Source organism: Pseudomassariella vexata (genome assembly GCF_002105095.1).
Source record: "Pseudomassariella vexata strain CBS 129021 chromosome Unknown BCR38scaffold_4, whole genome shotgun sequence".
NCBI classification, from domain to species: Eukaryota; Fungi; Ascomycota; class Sordariomycetes; order Amphisphaeriales; family Pseudomassariaceae; genus Pseudomassariella; species Pseudomassariella vexata.
In genome coordinates, this window is record NW_024467959.1 from 325,352 (window position 1) to 342,578 (window position 17,227).

The 17,227-nt window shown below is 48.7% G+C and overlaps 4 protein-coding genes across 4 annotated transcripts; 3 read left to right on the forward strand and 1 right to left on the reverse strand.

Annotated features, from left to right (window-relative positions):
- Positions 1-385: 385 nt before the first annotated feature.
- On the reverse strand, positions 386-3,122 carry BCR38DRAFT_387316 (general substrate transporter). Its single transcript, XM_040857502.1, has 10 exons — positions 2,851-3,122; positions 2,586-2,773; positions 2,354-2,482; positions 2,101-2,292; positions 1,484-2,041; positions 1,359-1,415; positions 1,168-1,208; positions 1,055-1,092; positions 897-995; positions 386-744 (listed from the first exon to the last, which is right to left on the reverse strand). Exons 1-10 carry the CDS (start codon positions 2,949-2,951, stop codon positions 528-530), a joined length of 1,620 nt encoding a protein of 539 aa, XP_040717664.1. The 5' UTR covers positions 2,952-3,122; the 3' UTR covers positions 386-527.
- A 29-nt stretch (positions 3,123-3,151) lies between these two features.
- BCR38DRAFT_425759 (uncharacterized protein) lies at positions 3,152-3,827 on the forward strand. Its single transcript, XM_040859728.1, has one exon. The coding sequence runs from the start codon at positions 3,481-3,483 to the stop codon at positions 3,817-3,819; it is 339 nt and encodes a 112-aa protein (XP_040717665.1). The 5' UTR covers positions 3,152-3,480; the 3' UTR covers positions 3,820-3,827.
- Positions 3,828-11,011: 7,184 nt separating this feature from the next.
- BCR38DRAFT_387323 (FAD dependent oxidoreductase) lies at positions 11,012-12,702 on the forward strand. The gene is made up of 3 exons (XM_040857503.1): positions 11,012-11,978; positions 12,035-12,272; positions 12,324-12,702. The coding sequence occupies exons 1-3, from the start codon at positions 11,183-11,185 to the stop codon at positions 12,574-12,576; spliced, it is 1,287 nt and encodes a 428-aa protein (XP_040717666.1). The 5' UTR covers positions 11,012-11,182; the 3' UTR covers positions 12,577-12,702.
- Positions 12,703-13,694: 992 nt separating this feature from the next.
- Positions 13,695-14,355, forward strand: BCR38DRAFT_336811 (Redoxin; the record flags this gene model as incomplete). The annotated part of the gene is made up of 3 exons (XM_040855488.1): positions 13,695-13,818; positions 13,892-14,094; positions 14,179-14,355. The coding sequence occupies 3 exons, from the start codon at positions 13,695-13,697 to the stop codon at positions 14,353-14,355; spliced, it is 504 nt and encodes a 167-aa protein (XP_040717667.1).
- Between the last annotated feature and the right edge of the window lie 2,872 nt (positions 14,356-17,227).

The window sequence follows — 17,227 nt, forward strand, 5'->3', positions numbered from 1 at the left end:
TTTTTGCCGCATGTCGGAGACTAAGTTTTTGGTCATTTTTGAGAGCTTGAAGGGCTAGCATTAAGTCTGCTTCGTTGTATGACTTTGCCATAATTGATTGTTGAGAAAATCAAAGACGAAGTTGGCCGGTCGCGTTGGCGCATGAAAGTGGCCAGCTCGGTGTACATTCACGTTATAGTTAGATATATTAGATATATAGCGATCTATATATCTACCCCTATAGGTTACGTGACCTACTAGTCTTTCCCTTTCTCCGATACGGGGTCCTGTAATCCTAGTATATATATCCACCTGGCCTGCTAACGGGCCTATAATGTTAGTCTAGGGCTAACGGTTCGTAACATATAAATCTAACTAAATTGGACGATCCTAATAAGAATAGGATAAGGGAAAATACTTTAATAAAAACTAATAAGTTTAAGAGAAGACGTATAAACTAAGCATATTTGCCTTATCCTATTCAAAATTTCCTGGATTCTTCGTCGTTATATGAAGCACAACTGCTCTTTACGCTCCTAAACATACCTTCACTCAATCCGCTTTTCCTCACTGCCGCTAGCGTCGAGAACATCCTTTCCATCAATATGACGATCGGCAATCGTGGTCTGAGCTGCGTGGGCCGCGGTATCAATTAGACCGTACCTCAGCGCGTACTGCTCGACTTGCTCGGGGCTCAACAAGGGCAGCTCTCGAGCGGCTTTGACATAGCTGATTTTGTTGATGAAACCATGGGCAAAAATGATACTAGAGCAACAGGGTCAGCACCACCACTCTTATGAATCGAAGAGGTGACTCTAAAGTTCGAGTTCATAATCTGACAGTCAAAGCTCCTCATATACTCCTTTTAGGTAACTTGTACTCTCTATATAGATCGGAAAAGGACAGAAATAACTCACTCTATCTCCTCTAAACTTCGTCGTGCCGTTTCAGGATAGAAGAACCAGATGACGGGCAAGAAGCAAGCATTAACTGCCGCAAAGAATGCGTATGTACCCCTGACACTCGGCATTAATATCTTATTAAGATACAAGCGGGTTGAGAGAGTCCCACGTACCATCCAATATTGGCTATCATGACTGGTGTTACCATTACCTGTGACAAGTCAGCCCATTGAGCTAGAAATCATCACGATAATGGAGACAAGATCTCAGAAAGGTTCAAACGGACAATCAAGAAGTTCCAGAGCCAGTTATTTGCCGTAGAAAACCCTGGGGAGCTCTCAGCATTAGTAATTGCTATTATATGTTGTCTTAGGAGAATTAATTCATGTCGTTCAAGTTGATACTATTCCTATGGGTTGTATCGCCCCTATGACAACACAGCAGATAATTTGAGTCAATAATCCGAGAATTACTCACCATTAGCCTTCGCGCGCGTTTTGATGGGGTTGATCTCGGCTGGGTATAGCCATGGCACTAGAACGAGGTAAGTCAGCAATATTACCACTCGCCCAGGAGGAAACAACTCTTAGAAAGCTGCATACAAGGAAGCCAAGACGTTCCAAATGAGGCAATGTAGAGAAACAAGCCGACGGCGGCTCCGCGGGCAGCCATAGGATCGTCAGGAATCAAGCAGGCGAAGGTGATCACCATGGAAAGCCCTTGCCCCACGGTACCCCAGAGGAATAGTTTCCTCCGACCAACTCGCTCGATAATGAACCAGCTCGTCGTAGCGAAAATTGCATAGACAATCATGTTAATGCCACCAAGGAGGAGCGACATCTGCTTGGTCTGGCCGATGCTCTTCTCGAACAAAATTGGAAAATAATAAATAACAGCATTGCAGCCGCCGACCTGCTGCATCAGCTGGGAAGATGCTCCGAGAAGCATACGACGGAAGTGCTGGGTTTTGCCGCCGGTAAATAGATACTTGAAGGGGGTGCTCTTCTGACCAATACCGCCGGATGCCCGAATCGAGTCGACAATGATGTCACGCTCCAGAGCCGTCTCCGGGCCACTGCTTTCGTACCCACGCAGGGCGGCAATCACTCGCTCAGCATCCTCGTATCTCTCGTGGGTGAGAAGCCAGCGGGGAGATTCGGCTACCAGGGCGCGTGTCAGTCAGCATATACTCGGACCTAACCCAAGAGCGGATACTCACGGAGGAAAATCATGGGGATCGATACAATCAGAGCGAATATGATCTGAAATGCAATGGGGAAACGCCAAACAAGGTCGTCCGATCCGAACGAACAGCCATAATCAACCCAATAGGCCACAACCGTACCGAATGCGATGACGCCGCCCTCGATACAGATAAGCAGGCCACGATTTGACGTTTTGCTACACTCGGCTGCAAGCCAGTTAACAGACCAAACAGCTTTTCGGTCCATGACGGGAGTTGTTATAAGAACCTTGGTAAGTGGGTATAGTCGCCGTGTTGAAGCCATTTCCAACACCCATTATCACTCGTCCCACGATAAATTGGGCCAGTGGTGATCCCTGGCGCTGCGCAGTAACTTGAATCAAAACACCGAGTATCACTGTGGCACTAAATATCAATATCGGAGACGTATAGAGCATAAAATTTAGAAAGAGGAAATACAAACGACAAAAGGGAACAAGAAACAATGAAGCGACACTCACTGGTAAGGCCGCCCGCGATCATAGCCCGCCTTCGACCGATCAAGTCGCCAAAGATGAGGATGGTCAGGGCACCTGCTAGACAGCCAATCTCATAGATGGCCGTCACGAATCCTTGCATACTCGGATTATCTCTCGTTGCCACGAAAAGGTTGTTGAACGCAGGTGCTCCGATGATGCCACTCATGACACTATAGGAGAGACGCCAAATGTCAAAATGTTGATTCCAGTTTCAACACCTCGAGCCATGCCGATTGCTGCTACTAACCCTTGGTCGTATCCAAAAAGCACGAAACCCGTTGTCGCAACCGTGGATACAGCTAATGACAGCGGCCGGCCGCTGAGGCCCATGAAGGTTGGAGGTGCCATACTAGTTGTGACTTCAATGCAACCGATTTTGTAGGTTTCGAATAAGAGAAACAAACACGAGGAATGGCAACTCTGCTTTCCATAGATCCAGGGTCTTTTGCAGGAGGGTGAAAGCAGATCAAGCAAAATTTACGCAGCTGACATCAACGCACATTTATTCGTTATGTAGTGGCACCATATGCCGACTTTTCTTCACATGCGTCATCGTCGTACGGCGACGCGCGGGTGCTGTATCCCGCACCGACCTTGCCGTATGTGGCCTGTCTCGGTGAACTTTTCTCCAACTTGTGTGCAGCGCCGTGTTGTATTCCTTGGCATGCTCGTTCGCCAATTATCTCCTGGTTTCATTCCCTACAAGAGTGCACATGTGATGAGACTGGCAAGGGTTAGTGTTGGAACTCCAACGTGAACCCCCGTCTGCAACTCTGACCATACCCCAGTTTGGTCATCATGGAACGAGACCACCGGGACTACCGAGAACCCCAAGTCCAAACCGGACCGCGCGCTGACGGATTTTCTAGTATACCCAATGAGATACAGTCATCTTGCAGTGGGGGCTCTTCGGCGTTTGGGACCAATAGTTCTCATGTTCCCGTACTCGACACTTAAGCTTGGCAGCTTGGACTTCATCGGCTTGGCAATTATTTCTCCTGTTGCCATCTTGGGCTATGTTGCATCAAGACCTGCGATTTGCGTTCGCGCCACGAACCAGGAACAGGTGTCTGGCAAGGTCAGCCGAACTGCAGCGAGGGTTGCAGGCTGGTCTATCATCCTGCCGAAACCCCGAATCTTCAGTACTTGTGACAGGCTTGGCCTGTGCGCAGGAATCTGGCTCTGGGGAGCACAGATCAAATGCCCCACTACTTAAGAGAGCATACAAATCAGCGCTACCCTACCTCACCGCCATTCCTTCCCTTCCTCCTTCCCTCTGCATAGTATGATAGATACATCAGGGTAGTACAACAGGCTCGTTACATTGTACTGTATCCGTTACATATCATACTATCCTTTTTTTTATTGGCATAATAGAGCTCCTCCAATAGGAGCACATTGGAACGAATGGCAGACAACCCCCCACGATAGGGGGAGCAGAACCTGCTCCCCAACCCCAACGATCACAGTCACCGAAGACCAACTGGAACGAATCATCAACGAACGTATAGCAGCACGCCAAAATGCCACCGCCGACCCTGTTAGAAATGCGCCCCCTCAGACCGCACCGCCCTCTCAACCTGCATCGACCTTACTCGGGGCGCAGCTACCACAAGGACTTCCCCGGAGGAAGCTGCTCTCATGGCCCGACCCCTTTACCGGTGATAGAAAGCACTTTCAGGCGTGGTTTTTCGAGCTATCGATGAAAATCGCTATCGACCGACCATATCTAGGTGGGGACCACGCGATCTGGTACTCGATTAACGCATGTCTTGATAAGGAACGAAAAAGCATCGTTAGTACCTTTTTTCAGAGCGGAGGGAGTGACAAGGCATATAACCCACAGGAGTTTCTAGATCTCCTAGAGCGTACCTTCGGTAACGCTCAAGAGCGGGATGATGCCCAGGAAAGGCTACGTAGTCTTAGGCAAAGAGAAGATCAAGAATTCTCCGCCTTCCTTCCGACTCTAGAGAAAACTCTTGCAGACTCGGGAGCAGGTTCGTGGCCTGATGACGCGAAGATTACCTGGCTTAAGGACTCCCTTAGCAAAGGATTTAAAAACCGGCTTGTTACCTTTACATACCCTACAGGGTACTATGAGGCCATCCGATAGCTAGAACCCATTGCGTGGCGGTGGGAGCAGACAGAGGACTTCAAACAGCTCCGAAGGAAGGTTGAAAAGCCTAGCTCAGGCCGCTACAATACCCCGCTAACACCAATAACCGAGCCGTCCCCGCCTAATACCGATGGTGATACCCCAATGACTGGCATGAACAAGCTTGGGAGCGGAAACCGAGACTCAGGAAGTTCGCCCCGCTCGAGGCGGCGCGCGAAATGGGTATCAACGTCGGAAATCGAACTACGGAAAAGGAGCAAGCTCTGTATCCGCTGCGGAGCTAGCGGCCACTTTGTAGCGAAGTGCCCTTATCTACCAGCCCGCAACCCCGACTCAACCCCCTCAGCTAAAATCCAGAGTGTCACAGTCCCGCCAGAGCTAGAGGACGGGGAGACGGGTACGTCTAAGGAGGAAAAAAGCATAGCTCCGGGGCGAAGTCGGGCTCCGGAGCCGACCAAGGAAGCAGTAAAGCAGTGGGAGCAGTGTAAGGAGCAGATGAACGGCGACGCTACGCTATTCGAAGTAGTCTTAAATACGAATCACCTCTCCTACGCAATGCTCGACGAAGGCTGCCAATGTTATGCCGCAATCGATGAAGAATTACGCCACGAACTACAGCTCCCGATTATCCCGATCCCAAGAAGAATAGTAAAGGGGGCCTCTGGGGCTATGGAAAGCACTTTGATCCAAGGGGTTACGTACTCCTTGGTTGAAGTCCAAGGATTTTCACAGTTAATCTATTTCTACGTGGTCCCATTGCTAGAACACCCGGTAATACTAGGGAAACCATGGCTAGTTAGCGACTATAGGGCGCTCAACGCAGTCATAAAGAACGATCGATATCCGCTCCCGCTTATTGGCGATACCCTTCGAAACCTAACTAAAGCACACTGGTTTACTAAACTAGACGTAGTCGCCGCATTTCACAAAATCCGTAACGTACCCCACGGTCCAATTGAACGCTTCTTAAGACCTCGTACAATAAGACATAAGTTAATTCAACTATAACGTAAAAAAATAATTAAAACTACTCGGAACTATCTTCTTCAGATATCTCTTTACTATTCTGACAAGTACGCATATTATGACCGGGCTCTCCGCACGTCCTACAGCGTTGCTGAAGTATCTCTGGCCTCCTCGTACGACTACGACTCCAGCGCGATTTATTATCTAACTCTCCGTTAACTAGCTTCTGAGACTGTAAATCTTCTCCAGCTTGTATACGAAGTGATCCTCCATACTGTAAACCGTTTTTTTTTCTCGTAGAACGCCGCCGGCTAAGTGTCTCATTTGCCTTTCGAAGCGCGGCGTTCTCACCCTCTAAAAGAGCAAGCCGGTGCATAACCTGCGTCGTACCCTTCGCAAACTGGTCAAGTGCAGTAAGTGTAGCTGTCGGAGAGCTATTTTGATGCCGTATAACTCGGTTTTTCACGTATTCGGTCTGGGATTGTGCCTCAATTGGGTTATTTGGGGTCTTCGACTCCCAGATAATAGGAAGGCCAGACGAGGTACCCGGAGGTGTTGGAGTATGTAACTCCACATCTAACTGCGAAATCACATATTCCGGATCGTACGGTACGAGTCCTGCCCCTCGGAAACCTCCTTGGATATTTGATATCGTAAAAGTTGCCTGGAACGCTTTTAAGAACGCGGAGAGGAAGTCCTCCTTCGAGATATGGGTAATATGTGCCCGCATAAGATCCTCAACTTCTTTACCGTACGCTCTTTTCAGTGCACGAAAACAGCCGATATCGAGAGGTTGGAGCTTATGCGACGAATGAGCAGGCATACAGAGTGTGATAATAGAGTTCTCTTTACAGTAGAGCTCGAAAGCGGTCGAGTGGTGGCTCTCGTGGCCGTCGAGAATTAAGAGGCGATAAACACCTTTCGTACGAAGCTTTGTATGTTGATCGAAATGTCGAATCCAGTCCTCGCCTCTTTCATTTGTAGTCCAGCCATTTTTCGTAACCGCGATAACCCAATCCTTTGGTAGTAGGCTATTTTCGTACCACGAAGATAGGTGAGTTTTACCAGCAAAGATGATATACGGAGGGATAGTATAGCCGTCCGATCCGACGCCCTGGATAACTGTAACCCATTCCCTATTCCCTTGCTGTACTGCTCTAGGTCTTCCACGTCGATCAGAGGTCGTTACAACTATCTCGGATGAGATTTGACCCATAAGAAACCCAGTCTCGTCAAAATTATAGATATCCTTCTCTTGAATTCCATACTTATTAATTGTATTCCGTACGAGATAAAACCACGCGCGGTACGCGTCGGGATCTTCGCAGAGGACTCTCTGGTAGTCGATTATTCGATTAAAACGCGTCCGGAGGTCTGGTTGTCGTCGTACGAAGCTCGAAGCCCAGTTAATACCGACGCGTCCTGCGTCGCGTTGGTGGAGTAGTCGATTCGCCATATCTTCAACACCACTTATTCGAGGAGGAAATGATCATGAATCTAGGTCGACTATGTAGCGTACGATCGGGTCTTCTTCGGAATAGGTAAGCTTTTGCGTTGGTGATCGTATATCCTGTCGTGAAGTACCGCCGCGATATCGGTGAAGTAAGGTTGTATGAGGGATATTATAGATCCGTGCTACGGATCGTACGCTTAGTTTGGGGTTATTTTGAAGCGCTTGAAGCGCTAATTGAATATCGCTTCCTTCCCCAATACGTGCCATTGTAGAAGGTGGAAAATAAGGGATAAAACCTAGGTTGTACGGAAATGCTGTAACGGGGTAAGGCCGGACATCAGGGAAATAGGTTACGGGGCTATGAGAAAGTTTATTTTCTCTTCTTTAAGAGGCACAGAGGCAGAGTAGGGCACGAGTCCTCTATCTTCACGCATCATCATCTCCTTCTTATCTATATCTTCACCTTCGCTTTTCAGTCAGTTATTTAGTTATTTTCGTTATTCAGCTGGGCTACGTGTCAGCAGTGGGCAGTGAGGCACGGGATGGAGTTCGCTCCTGACAAGAGTGAGCTAATGCACTTTACTAGGGCCCGAGAGCCCTTGCCGCAAAGTATTCGCCTTGGGGACGCCACAGTGTCGCCGGTAGTCTCAGCGAGGTTCCTAGGAGTCTGGTTCGACCGCAAACTGACGTGGCACGCCCATGTTGAGCGTGTTAAAACAAAAATGGCAACTCAAAAGCTAGCCCTGACAAAGCTAGTCAATATGTCGTGGGGCTGCGATCTTATACGGGCGAGGCTGTTATATACGGTGGTTATCCGTAGCGCGATCGCCTTCGGGGCGACTGCGTGGCATACTATAAGTGAGGAACCGGCAGGGCCAGCTAAGAGCCTGATGGGGATACAGAACGAGTGCCTCCGGGTAGTCTGTGGCGCCCACAAAGCGACGCCGGTTCGCCACCTGGAAGCAGAAGCAGCAATCCCGCCACTAGACCTCTATCTTAGTGCCCGGGCTGCTAAGTTTGAAGAACGGCTACGGCTTAGCGGGAAGAGAAATCTGCTTCGCAGCGCGAGCACTAAAGCGTCACACATACTCCGGCAGGATAGGCCGGCGAAGAGGAAGCAGGCGTCGCAGCTACTCCGACCGGCAGGGTACACTATGGAGAAGGAGGCCCGGGTGTTACGAACCGTTGGCCCTGAACCAACATTACAGGCCCGTCGGCAGGCTAGGTGGATACAGACGCTAGGATCACGGGACCCCACATCGGAGGAAGGAAAGGACCGACAGGTCACGTGATCTACAGGGGTGGATATGTTGGACAACCAACATATCCAAGTGGGGATCAGTGAAGGCACCCGGCCTCATTCGCACATATAAAGAGAATCGCGAGATCCTACACTTGGAAGAGTTTCAACGATCGATGGGCCACCACCTGCCCTCAACAGTATCGAGATCTAGGGATCGCTATCCACCCGCGACCCCCCGAACTTGGCCTGCCCCGGCAACACCTAGCCAGATTACTCGCAGCGAGGTCGCACCACGGGGATTTCGTGACCTACCACGAGAGACTCCAGCATCGCAACGCACTGCTCAACTGCGGGTGTGGAAAGACAAAGACACCAGTCCACTTCTACTTTTGCAAGCGCGGCCGCAAGGCCACGCCCGGTCATCTAAAAGCGCATATGGCCAAGAATAGTATAGATTCCCTCCTAGGCAAGGCCAAGGGAGCTCGTTTGTTTTGTCAATGGGCGGAGGAGACCAATTTCTTTACTGAGATCTGCCCATCGCACTGAACAGGAATGTTAGATGAAGACAGTCCCCTGTAACATAGATTCGACTAGCATAGACCATGCCGGCACTGCGCCCGGCACGTCTCACGTGATGAGACGTTAAATTTCAATCAATCAATCAATCGATCAGTGAAGGAGAGATGGGTATATAAGGGACAGGACTCCCAGGCATTTCATAGATAGACAGTCTCTACTTCAGTCATCAATCTAAGCATCAATCTAACCCATTGGTGAGGCAAACTGCCTTGACGACTCTATTCCCAGTTACCGTACTTGAATACTTCAGTTACCCAGAGCCCTATACTCCATACGTCAAACCCCGATATTATTGCTTGAGGACTCCGCAGCAGGACTTACTTACTAGCACAAACCCTTACAGACTCTTTAGTGGTTTACGCAGCTAGACTATTAGAGGTTTCGTTACACGTAGCAGCGTATGTATTTAGTCCAGCCATTAGGGCACGGTTTGACATACGGGAGCACTTGTAGAGGTACCGGGGGCTTCGAGCCTACGGCGTATTTAATAATAATAATATTATTATAACCCTCTTACCTAGGTTTAATATAAATATGGTACGTTCTAACTGATTACTCGGACGTTTTGTTTCTGGGGTCGACACCGTCTGTATACCCCGAGCCGAACCCTGCGTCCTTGCTTTTTTGCTTGTTAGCCGTGATGGCCTCGGTGAGCCGCGCCATCGTTCCCTTTCCGCTGTCTGCTGATGCCTATATGGCCATGTTAACCTGCCGTACAAGTATTCCGAGAGACTCCTGGACTCACATACTAGCACTTACGCTGGATATGGTGTACCTTTCAGCGTTTATCGATTGCATTCAATCGTGTCTGTCGGCGTATGCTGCATGCGTTCCTTAGACTCGGCATAATGTCTCGTGCGTACTGGTTGGTGCCTGTTGACATTTATGTGGAGCAAATGCGCCTGCATATGAAATTGTACCGGGACACTGACCGAAATCCCTTATCTGTGCAGCTTGAGGATATTCACAACACCCTGTCAGTTATGCCTACTGTGTAGTCTATGCTCCGACTTTCTACCTCGATCACAATAGCCTTGTCCAATAAATACTCCCAACCCATGTACCCCGTACGTCATGCCACTGGACTGCCAAAAGCAGATCTATAGCATAGGAGGTGGGGGCTGACCGTCACTATCTCCAGCTTATCATTCGACGTGTTGCTGAACCGGGCACCCATTAACAATAACACTCCGCTCTTAGACTACGATGTTTTAAATCAAATTGTACGGCTAAGTTGTTAGAACTACTCCATCCTCATTGTCTGCCAGTTGACTCTTGACAAGCCCTATCGGCACCATTGCGGCATGTGATCCATAGATGGAATTCCATTCATTACCACCCCAACATACCTCATCGGTATTTGGATACCCGTGATGCTACTAACCCCCAGTTTGAAACGCAGAGAAAGGGATATGGATTTTGACGAGTTTCTACTCCTTGTCGTGGACTAACATTTGATTACTACGCATTTAGGTGTTGAGTAGATATTTATCTGCTAAATGATGATGGCCAGGCGATAGGCCCTTGCGGAATATTCCCAGATTGATATATTGGCAACCCCTGCCGCTGGTGCTGTTAACCAGTATGTGCGAGACGCATAGAGCTGTTGCTGACGTTTGCCGATGTTTTGAGCTTGACATTCGTTAGTCGAGTTAGTGATACCTATATTTCCAATTCGTGACCCGCAATCCTACTTTAGTTTTGTAACATACTTCTCTTCATTATCCCACCTAACATGAAAAGTTGCATTTTGGAAATATGATACTGCCCTCGGTCTACCTCAGATGGAACGACTGTTTGGGTCTTGGCACTTCAGTGGCAATCCACAAGTTACATATGATGAGTGTCTTTCTGTCACCTAAGTTATTGCCCAACTACAAATAAAGAGTGTGCATCTTGTTTGACAACTGGGCACGGGATAGTTTGGAGTTCATTGTAGGGATAGCATTATATAATCAACTTAAATTGTCGACTTGAGGAGAGCGGGGAAGTTGGCGGTGTCGGATACTCGAGTTGGAGAAAGACGGTATCGGGCTTGGCCGTTAGTCGGACCTTACTTGGAGAGGGGGTTGGCTCGGAGCTTCATGAACCTGATATCATACCACAGCATTTATCAATACTGTTCTTGTTTCTTCGGGCATACGAGACACCCAGAATAAGCTATCTTCGTTTCACAGTTCGAGTTCTGTTTACTTGTGGGCGTCATTTTCTTCCTATTTGTCATGGCGTCAGACTCATACATTATTGTTGGCGCGGGCGTCTTCGGTACCTCGACTGCCTACCACCTTATCAATAAACATCCGCAGGCGCAGGTGACACTTATCGATCGGGATGCATATGACGCCCCGGCCCGGGTGGCTGCATCGTGGGACTGGAATAAGGTGGTACGTGCCGACTACGTTGACATCAAGTACTGCGAGCTCGCCCTCGAGGCCAAGGAGGTTTGGGCCAAAGACGCGCTATGGAAGCCCTTCTACCACGAGAGTGGCGTTTATTGGATCTCGCCCACCAACTTTGCCCAGAAAGTGGCAGACAATTTCAAGAAACTGGGCGCCGAGTTCGAGCTGTACGTTCTACCCGTCGACGAGGCACGAAAACAATTTGATGGGTTGTTTAATGATGCCGACTATACCGGCGTCAAGGAGGTGCTCGTTAACAAGAGTAGCGGCTGGGGTGCTGCCAAGGATGCCCTGCAAAAGGTAACGAAGACAGCTGTTGGACTTGGTGTGCGCTATGTCGTGGCCGAGGTGACCGCACTCCAGTTTGATGGTGCTGGTGACTGCACAGGTATCACTACGGCCAAGGGCGACTCCCTTTTGGCGAGCCATATCATTTTATCCACGGGTGCCTACACGCCCATGCTTCTTGCCAACAGCGCACCGGACCGCGAAGACCTACAGGCGGGTGGGCGCATGATTGCAACAGGCACGACTGAGGCAACAGCCAGGTTGGATCCCAGTGATTTGACAAGATTCGCCCAGGGGCCTGTTGGTATCTCGACGTTGCCTCAAGATCGAGGTTAGTTCCGTTAAGCCCCTTATCACATGTGCTGGCAATTCTTACCAACATCAAAGGCGCCAGTAACGGAAGTCTGCCAACCGTTGATAACTGCATGAAGTTCTGGGGTCAGACAATGTACAAGAATACTCATCCACATTCATCTGGGCGTAACATTTCCATGCCGCCAAAAGATCCCGACTACGCCATGTGGCATGTTCCAGAACTCCTCAAAGAAGACGTGCGGCTTGCCAATACACAGATATTTGGCCATATGGGGGAAGGTCTAACCTTTGATCAGTACCGAATCTGCTGGTGCGTACCTTCTCTCCACGACCGTATAAATAGTTGCTTACCACAGAATAGGGATGCTGTGACACCGAGCGAGGATTTCATCATATCGCCTCACTCGGCTTGCAACAACTTATTTGTCGCCACCTGTGGCTCATTCCACGGCTGGAAGTTCTTTCCCATACTTGGCAAGTACATCGTCCAGATGCTTGAGGGCACATTGGATCAAGAGCTGGTCAAGAAGTGGGCTTGGGCCCGGCATCTGCCTGACACCGATAACAACGGAGTATGGCCAAGGAAAGAGTTGGCTGATCTTAAGTCGACCTAAGTAGTATCAGGGTTCTCTGGGGCTTCTGCCGTTTGTCAGTTATCTATGATAGTCAACTAATCGATTAAATATAATGAAACGAGTAAGACGTCTATCTTCACTCAAGACTCGGAGGCGGGGTTGGACTTACTAATCGCTCGAGGGTAACCCTTGTTGTCCTCATCTCCATCGTTTTTCAGCCATGATTATTACCAGTGTTCGCACGAATAGCTAAAGACGGGGAAAGATATGTCTTGGCCGGGGTGGATCTAGGACAAGTCACAGGATGCCATCCGGGTACCCTTATAGTTTCCACGGATGAAGTACGCGCGCGCGGTGTAGTTGGATCAATACAGCCGAAATACACACCGCGCTGCTCGAGACGGGCACGAAGAGAATACATAATGACAGCGTCAGCTCGCCCGACTACTTATGAGTCATCAACAACTTAGTGACCACCACACATGTTGCATTTATATCCAATGAGTGACGACGGTTTGGCAAGTCGGAGCCGATGAGCCCAATACATGCTCGGGTGAAAAATGTTTAAGAAAAGATAATGGGGCTTTGCTACCCCAACTGTGCGGTATCGTAGTGGAGCTCGAGTGGGAGTTCTTTAGCCAATCCGAAGCAGACTGCCTTGATTTTGCATCTATGTGTTACAAGTGTATAATAGTTAAAAAGAGCAACCCTTCTCCAACATTCTCCGATAGACAGACAACAAATCTAATTACATCTCATGCTGCCTTTAACTACTTGATTGAAGTATCAGTGATTTCGAAATAGATGGAACGAGATTGATAATGATGTCGCCGCCGGTATCAACTCGGCATGGCCGTGCCGCTTACTTGTCAATGACGAAGCCAGATCCACTACAGCATCAAAGCCCCACCATATAGTGGAAAGATGATCCAATTCGGATCAAAACCGGAGCCCAGATCCCCAGTGAAGATTTGGAATCAATGCTTTTCGTGTGCGCTGTTGAGTTGTTTCGGCTTCTGCGCCCACCAGTATATAGTTCTCCCCGGGGTCAAGTGGTGGCCACCATCCATTCACACGATTTCTTTCCTCTTGATACTGAAGTCCTATCACCATCACATTACACTGCCATAAACAAGGACTCTACACCTACCGAAATCATGACTACCCTCAAAGCTGGAGATTCCTTCCCCGAGGGCGTGGCCTTCACCTACATTGCTCCGGCCCCGGAGACTAGCGAGTTCTCTGCCTGTGGTATGCCCATCAAGTACGACGCAAGCAAAGGTATGACCATGTGTCCGGCTTACTCAACTATACACTCTTGAAACCTATGTTCTAACCTGTGTCACCACAACAGAGTTCAAGGACAAGAAGGTTGTCCTGTTCGCTCTCCCAGGCGCTTTCACCCCAACATGCTCGGCCTCGCATGTCCCCGGCTACGTCGCGAAGCTTGCCGAGTTCAAGGCCAAGGGTGTTGATCAGATCATCTGCCTTGCTTACAACGATGCCTACGTCATGTCCGGCTGGGGCAAGGCAAATGGCGTTAAGGATGATTCAATTGTAAGACTTGTTGATTTTTTTCTTCTTTCGTCTCCTAAGACGTTACTGGAGGAGAAGGTAGCTAACCTGCATGTTTCCCTCAAGCTGTTTATGTCCGACGAGGGTGCCAAGTTCAGCAAGAGCATTGGCTGGATCGCGGGAGAGCGCACCAACCGCTACGGCATCATCATCGATCACGGCAAGGTTGTCTACGCTGAACTGGAGCCTCACCTTCAGGCTCTTGAGGTTTCCAGCGCCGACGCTATCCTAGCCCAGCTTTAAAATAGGAAAGAAAAAAGAATATTGGAGGTAGATCTGCAAGGGATTTTTAACTATACGCGCATGCTACTGGGTAACATACCTTATACGTGTCGAATATCACGTGTGTCCAATCGAGTAGTCAGCAGTGCGTAAGATTGTATATGAATGAGGTGTATTCTTTTTTTTGTGTTCTGTTCTCGCGAACTCCCGTTGCTCTGCCTTTTATAGATTATTTGGAACATGTCGGAGGTACATTGTTCAGGTGTCTGACCCCTAAGTGGACAGTAACTTTGGTGTTACTTTTGGGAAGAGGGGTTCCTTTCGCCGTCTAAACTTCAAGTGACACTAGTCTTCTCTAGTGCCATATTATTTCTGAACCTAGGAACCAGGTGCCCTATCTGACAATACGTCGTCAGCTAAATAATATAACGTAGTCCACAAGCGAACGGGTCACGTCAACTAGCAAAACATGGAATTCAACACGATTTCGCAACCACAACGCCGTAAATCAATTAAAACTACTCAGAATACTCTTCCCAGATGATTCTATCTCTACCTGACAGGTTCGCGCATTATGCCCGGTCTTCCCGCATACGCCACAGCGCCGTTGCCGTGGCTGGCCACGATTTGATCCAGCGCTATTTCCACGCATTTCCTTCTGTACTTGCTGCGCAACGTCCTTTTGATCTTGAAGATCTTGTACGTCTTGTGAATTAAGTGATCCTCCAAGCCGTACTCGTGTTTTTTTGGCCCTGCGCCGCTTGCTAATTAGAGCGTTTGCCTCTCGAAGTTCGGCGACCTCAGCTTGGAGTAAAGCCATCTTATGCATAATACTCCGCGCTCCTTTCGAAAACTGATCGATAGCATCGTGAATTGACGTCGGGGAGCTATTTTGATGCCTGGCAATTCGAGATTTAATAAATTCGGATTGCGAAGTAGCCTCGGTTGGGTTGTAGCCTCGGTTGGGTTGTTTGCCGTCCGAGAAGCCCAAGGAAGGGTTTCCCGCGTAGGGGGCCGGGAGGACGTTGGAGTCTGTAATTTCACATCCAGCTCCTCAATAACAATATCTGGGCTTAAAGGCACAAGCCCAGCCCCTTGAAAGCCTGCACGAATATTGCTTTCGGTCAGGCTCTTGAACGCGTCGCAAAATGCCGGAAGAAAGTCCTCCTTTGTGATATGCGAAATCCGGGCTCGGACGAGCTTCTCAATTTGCGAGCCGTAGGCCTTTTTTAACGGCGCAAAACATGCCACATCTAGTGGCTGGAGGATATGAGAAGAGTGGGCAGGCATACAAAGTGTAATAATCTTGTTCTTTTTGCAATATTGCTCAAAGGCGTCGGAATGGTGGCTTTCGTGGTCGTCCAGGATAAGAAGGCGATATACACCCGATTTCCGGCCTTTGGTGTATTTGTCAAAGTGTTTTAGCTAATCTGCGGTCAATTCGTTCGTAGTCCAACCATTTGGGCTCACGGCGATCCTCCAGTCCTTCGGCAACGCGTCGTTTTCGTACCAGGAAGAGAGGTGGTATTGGCCCTTGACAATGATGTATGGCGGGACCGTCCAGCCTTGGGAATTGACGCCCTGGATCACCATAGCCTATTCCCGATTGCTAGGCTGGGCTAGCTTAGGCTTGCCTTTCCTTTCAGAGCTCGTAACAACCATCGATGCGGTAATCTGACCTATCATAAAGCCGGTCTCGTCGAAATTGTAGATGTTGGTATCGGCAATCCCATATTTCGCAATTGTATTGCGCACAAGGTCAAACCAGCCTTGAATAAGCTCTGGATCTTCGCATAAGGCCCGAGAATAATCGTATTTACGGCTAAATACCGTCTTGAGCTGTGGTTGTCGCTTAACGAAGTTGGAGGCCCAGTTCTTGCCGACGCGTAACGCGTCGCGGTCGCGTAGCAGTCGGTTTGCCATATCTTCAACAGCACTTAGTGTCGAATATCACGTGTGTCCAATCGAGTAGTCAGCAGTGCGTAAGATTGTATATGAATGAGGTGTTTCTTGTCTGTCTTCTATTCTCGCGAACTCCCGTTGCTCTGCCTTTTATGGATTCTTTCGGAAAATGTCGGAGGTGCATTGTTCAGGTGTCTGACCCCTAAGTGGACCGTAACGTTGGAGTTACTTTCGGGAAGAGGGGTTCATTTCGCCGTCTGAACTTCAAGTGACACTAGTCTTCTCTAGTGCCATATTATTTCTGAACCTAGGAACCAGGTGTCCTATCTGACACTTAGCCGGGGAGGAAATGCTTGCGAATCTAGCTCAATTATCCTTTGAATAATCGTGTTTCCTTCTAGTTTTGTTAAATTCCGACCGTTAGCTTCGATATTGCGACGTGATTGACGTTTTTGAAGACGCGCCTGGAGAGTAGTATTCGAGACTTTGTAGATTGTTGCAGCACGTCGGATACTAAGTGTTAAGTCATTTCTGATAGCCTGAGTTGCAAGGAGTAATTGAGATTCTTTTTGAGCAGAATCCATCGAGAATTAGTTGCGTGGTAAAGTTAGGAAGTTTAGTTCTATTTTTTGCTATGGGCGTGACCCGTTTGGTTGGGTGACCCGTTCGCTTGTGGACTACATTACTGCAATGAGCTTCTTTTGAACCCAATATGGCCGAGTAGCTATCGCACTGGTGCTAATTGAAATGTTGTTCTATAAATTCAGAATAATGAGAATAACGGCTCGGAAAAAAGGTGTCAGTGTAATCTAGCAACATGGAATAATATTATTATTATTATTAAATACGCCGTAGGCTCGAAGCCCCCGGTACCTCTACTAGTACTCCCGTATGTCAAACCGTGCCCTAATGGCTGGACTAAATACATACGCTGCGTCGTCGGTTCGCCCTATTGGCGACTGCGTTACGTCCACTACCATACTACGTTGGT

Coding starts and splice junctions, on each gene's coding strand:
- BCR38DRAFT_387316 (XM_040857502.1), bottom strand. CDS start 2,951: ATGGCACCTCCAACCTTCATGGGCCTCAGCGGCCGGCCGCTGTCATTA. Junction 2,293..2,353: donor GACTATACCCACTTACCAAG/GTTCTTATAACA, acceptor ACTGGCTTGCAG/CCGAGTGTAGCAAAACGTCA. Junction 745..896: donor CGAAGTTTAGAGGAGATAGA/GTGAGTTATTTC, acceptor CTGTTGCTCTAG/TATCATTTTTGCCCATGGTT.
- BCR38DRAFT_425759 (XM_040859728.1), top strand. CDS start 3,481: ATGAGATACAGTCATCTTGCAGTGGGGGCTCTTCGGCGTTTGGGACCA.
- BCR38DRAFT_387323 (XM_040857503.1), top strand. CDS start 11,183: ATGGCGTCAGACTCATACATTATTGTTGGCGCGGGCGTCTTCGGTACC. Junction 11,979..12,034: donor GACGTTGCCTCAAGATCGAG/GTTAGTTCCGTT, acceptor CCAACATCAAAG/GCGCCAGTAACGGAAGTCTG. Junction 12,273..12,323: donor GATCAGTACCGAATCTGCTG/GTGCGTACCTTC, acceptor ACCACAGAATAG/GGATGCTGTGACACCGAGCG.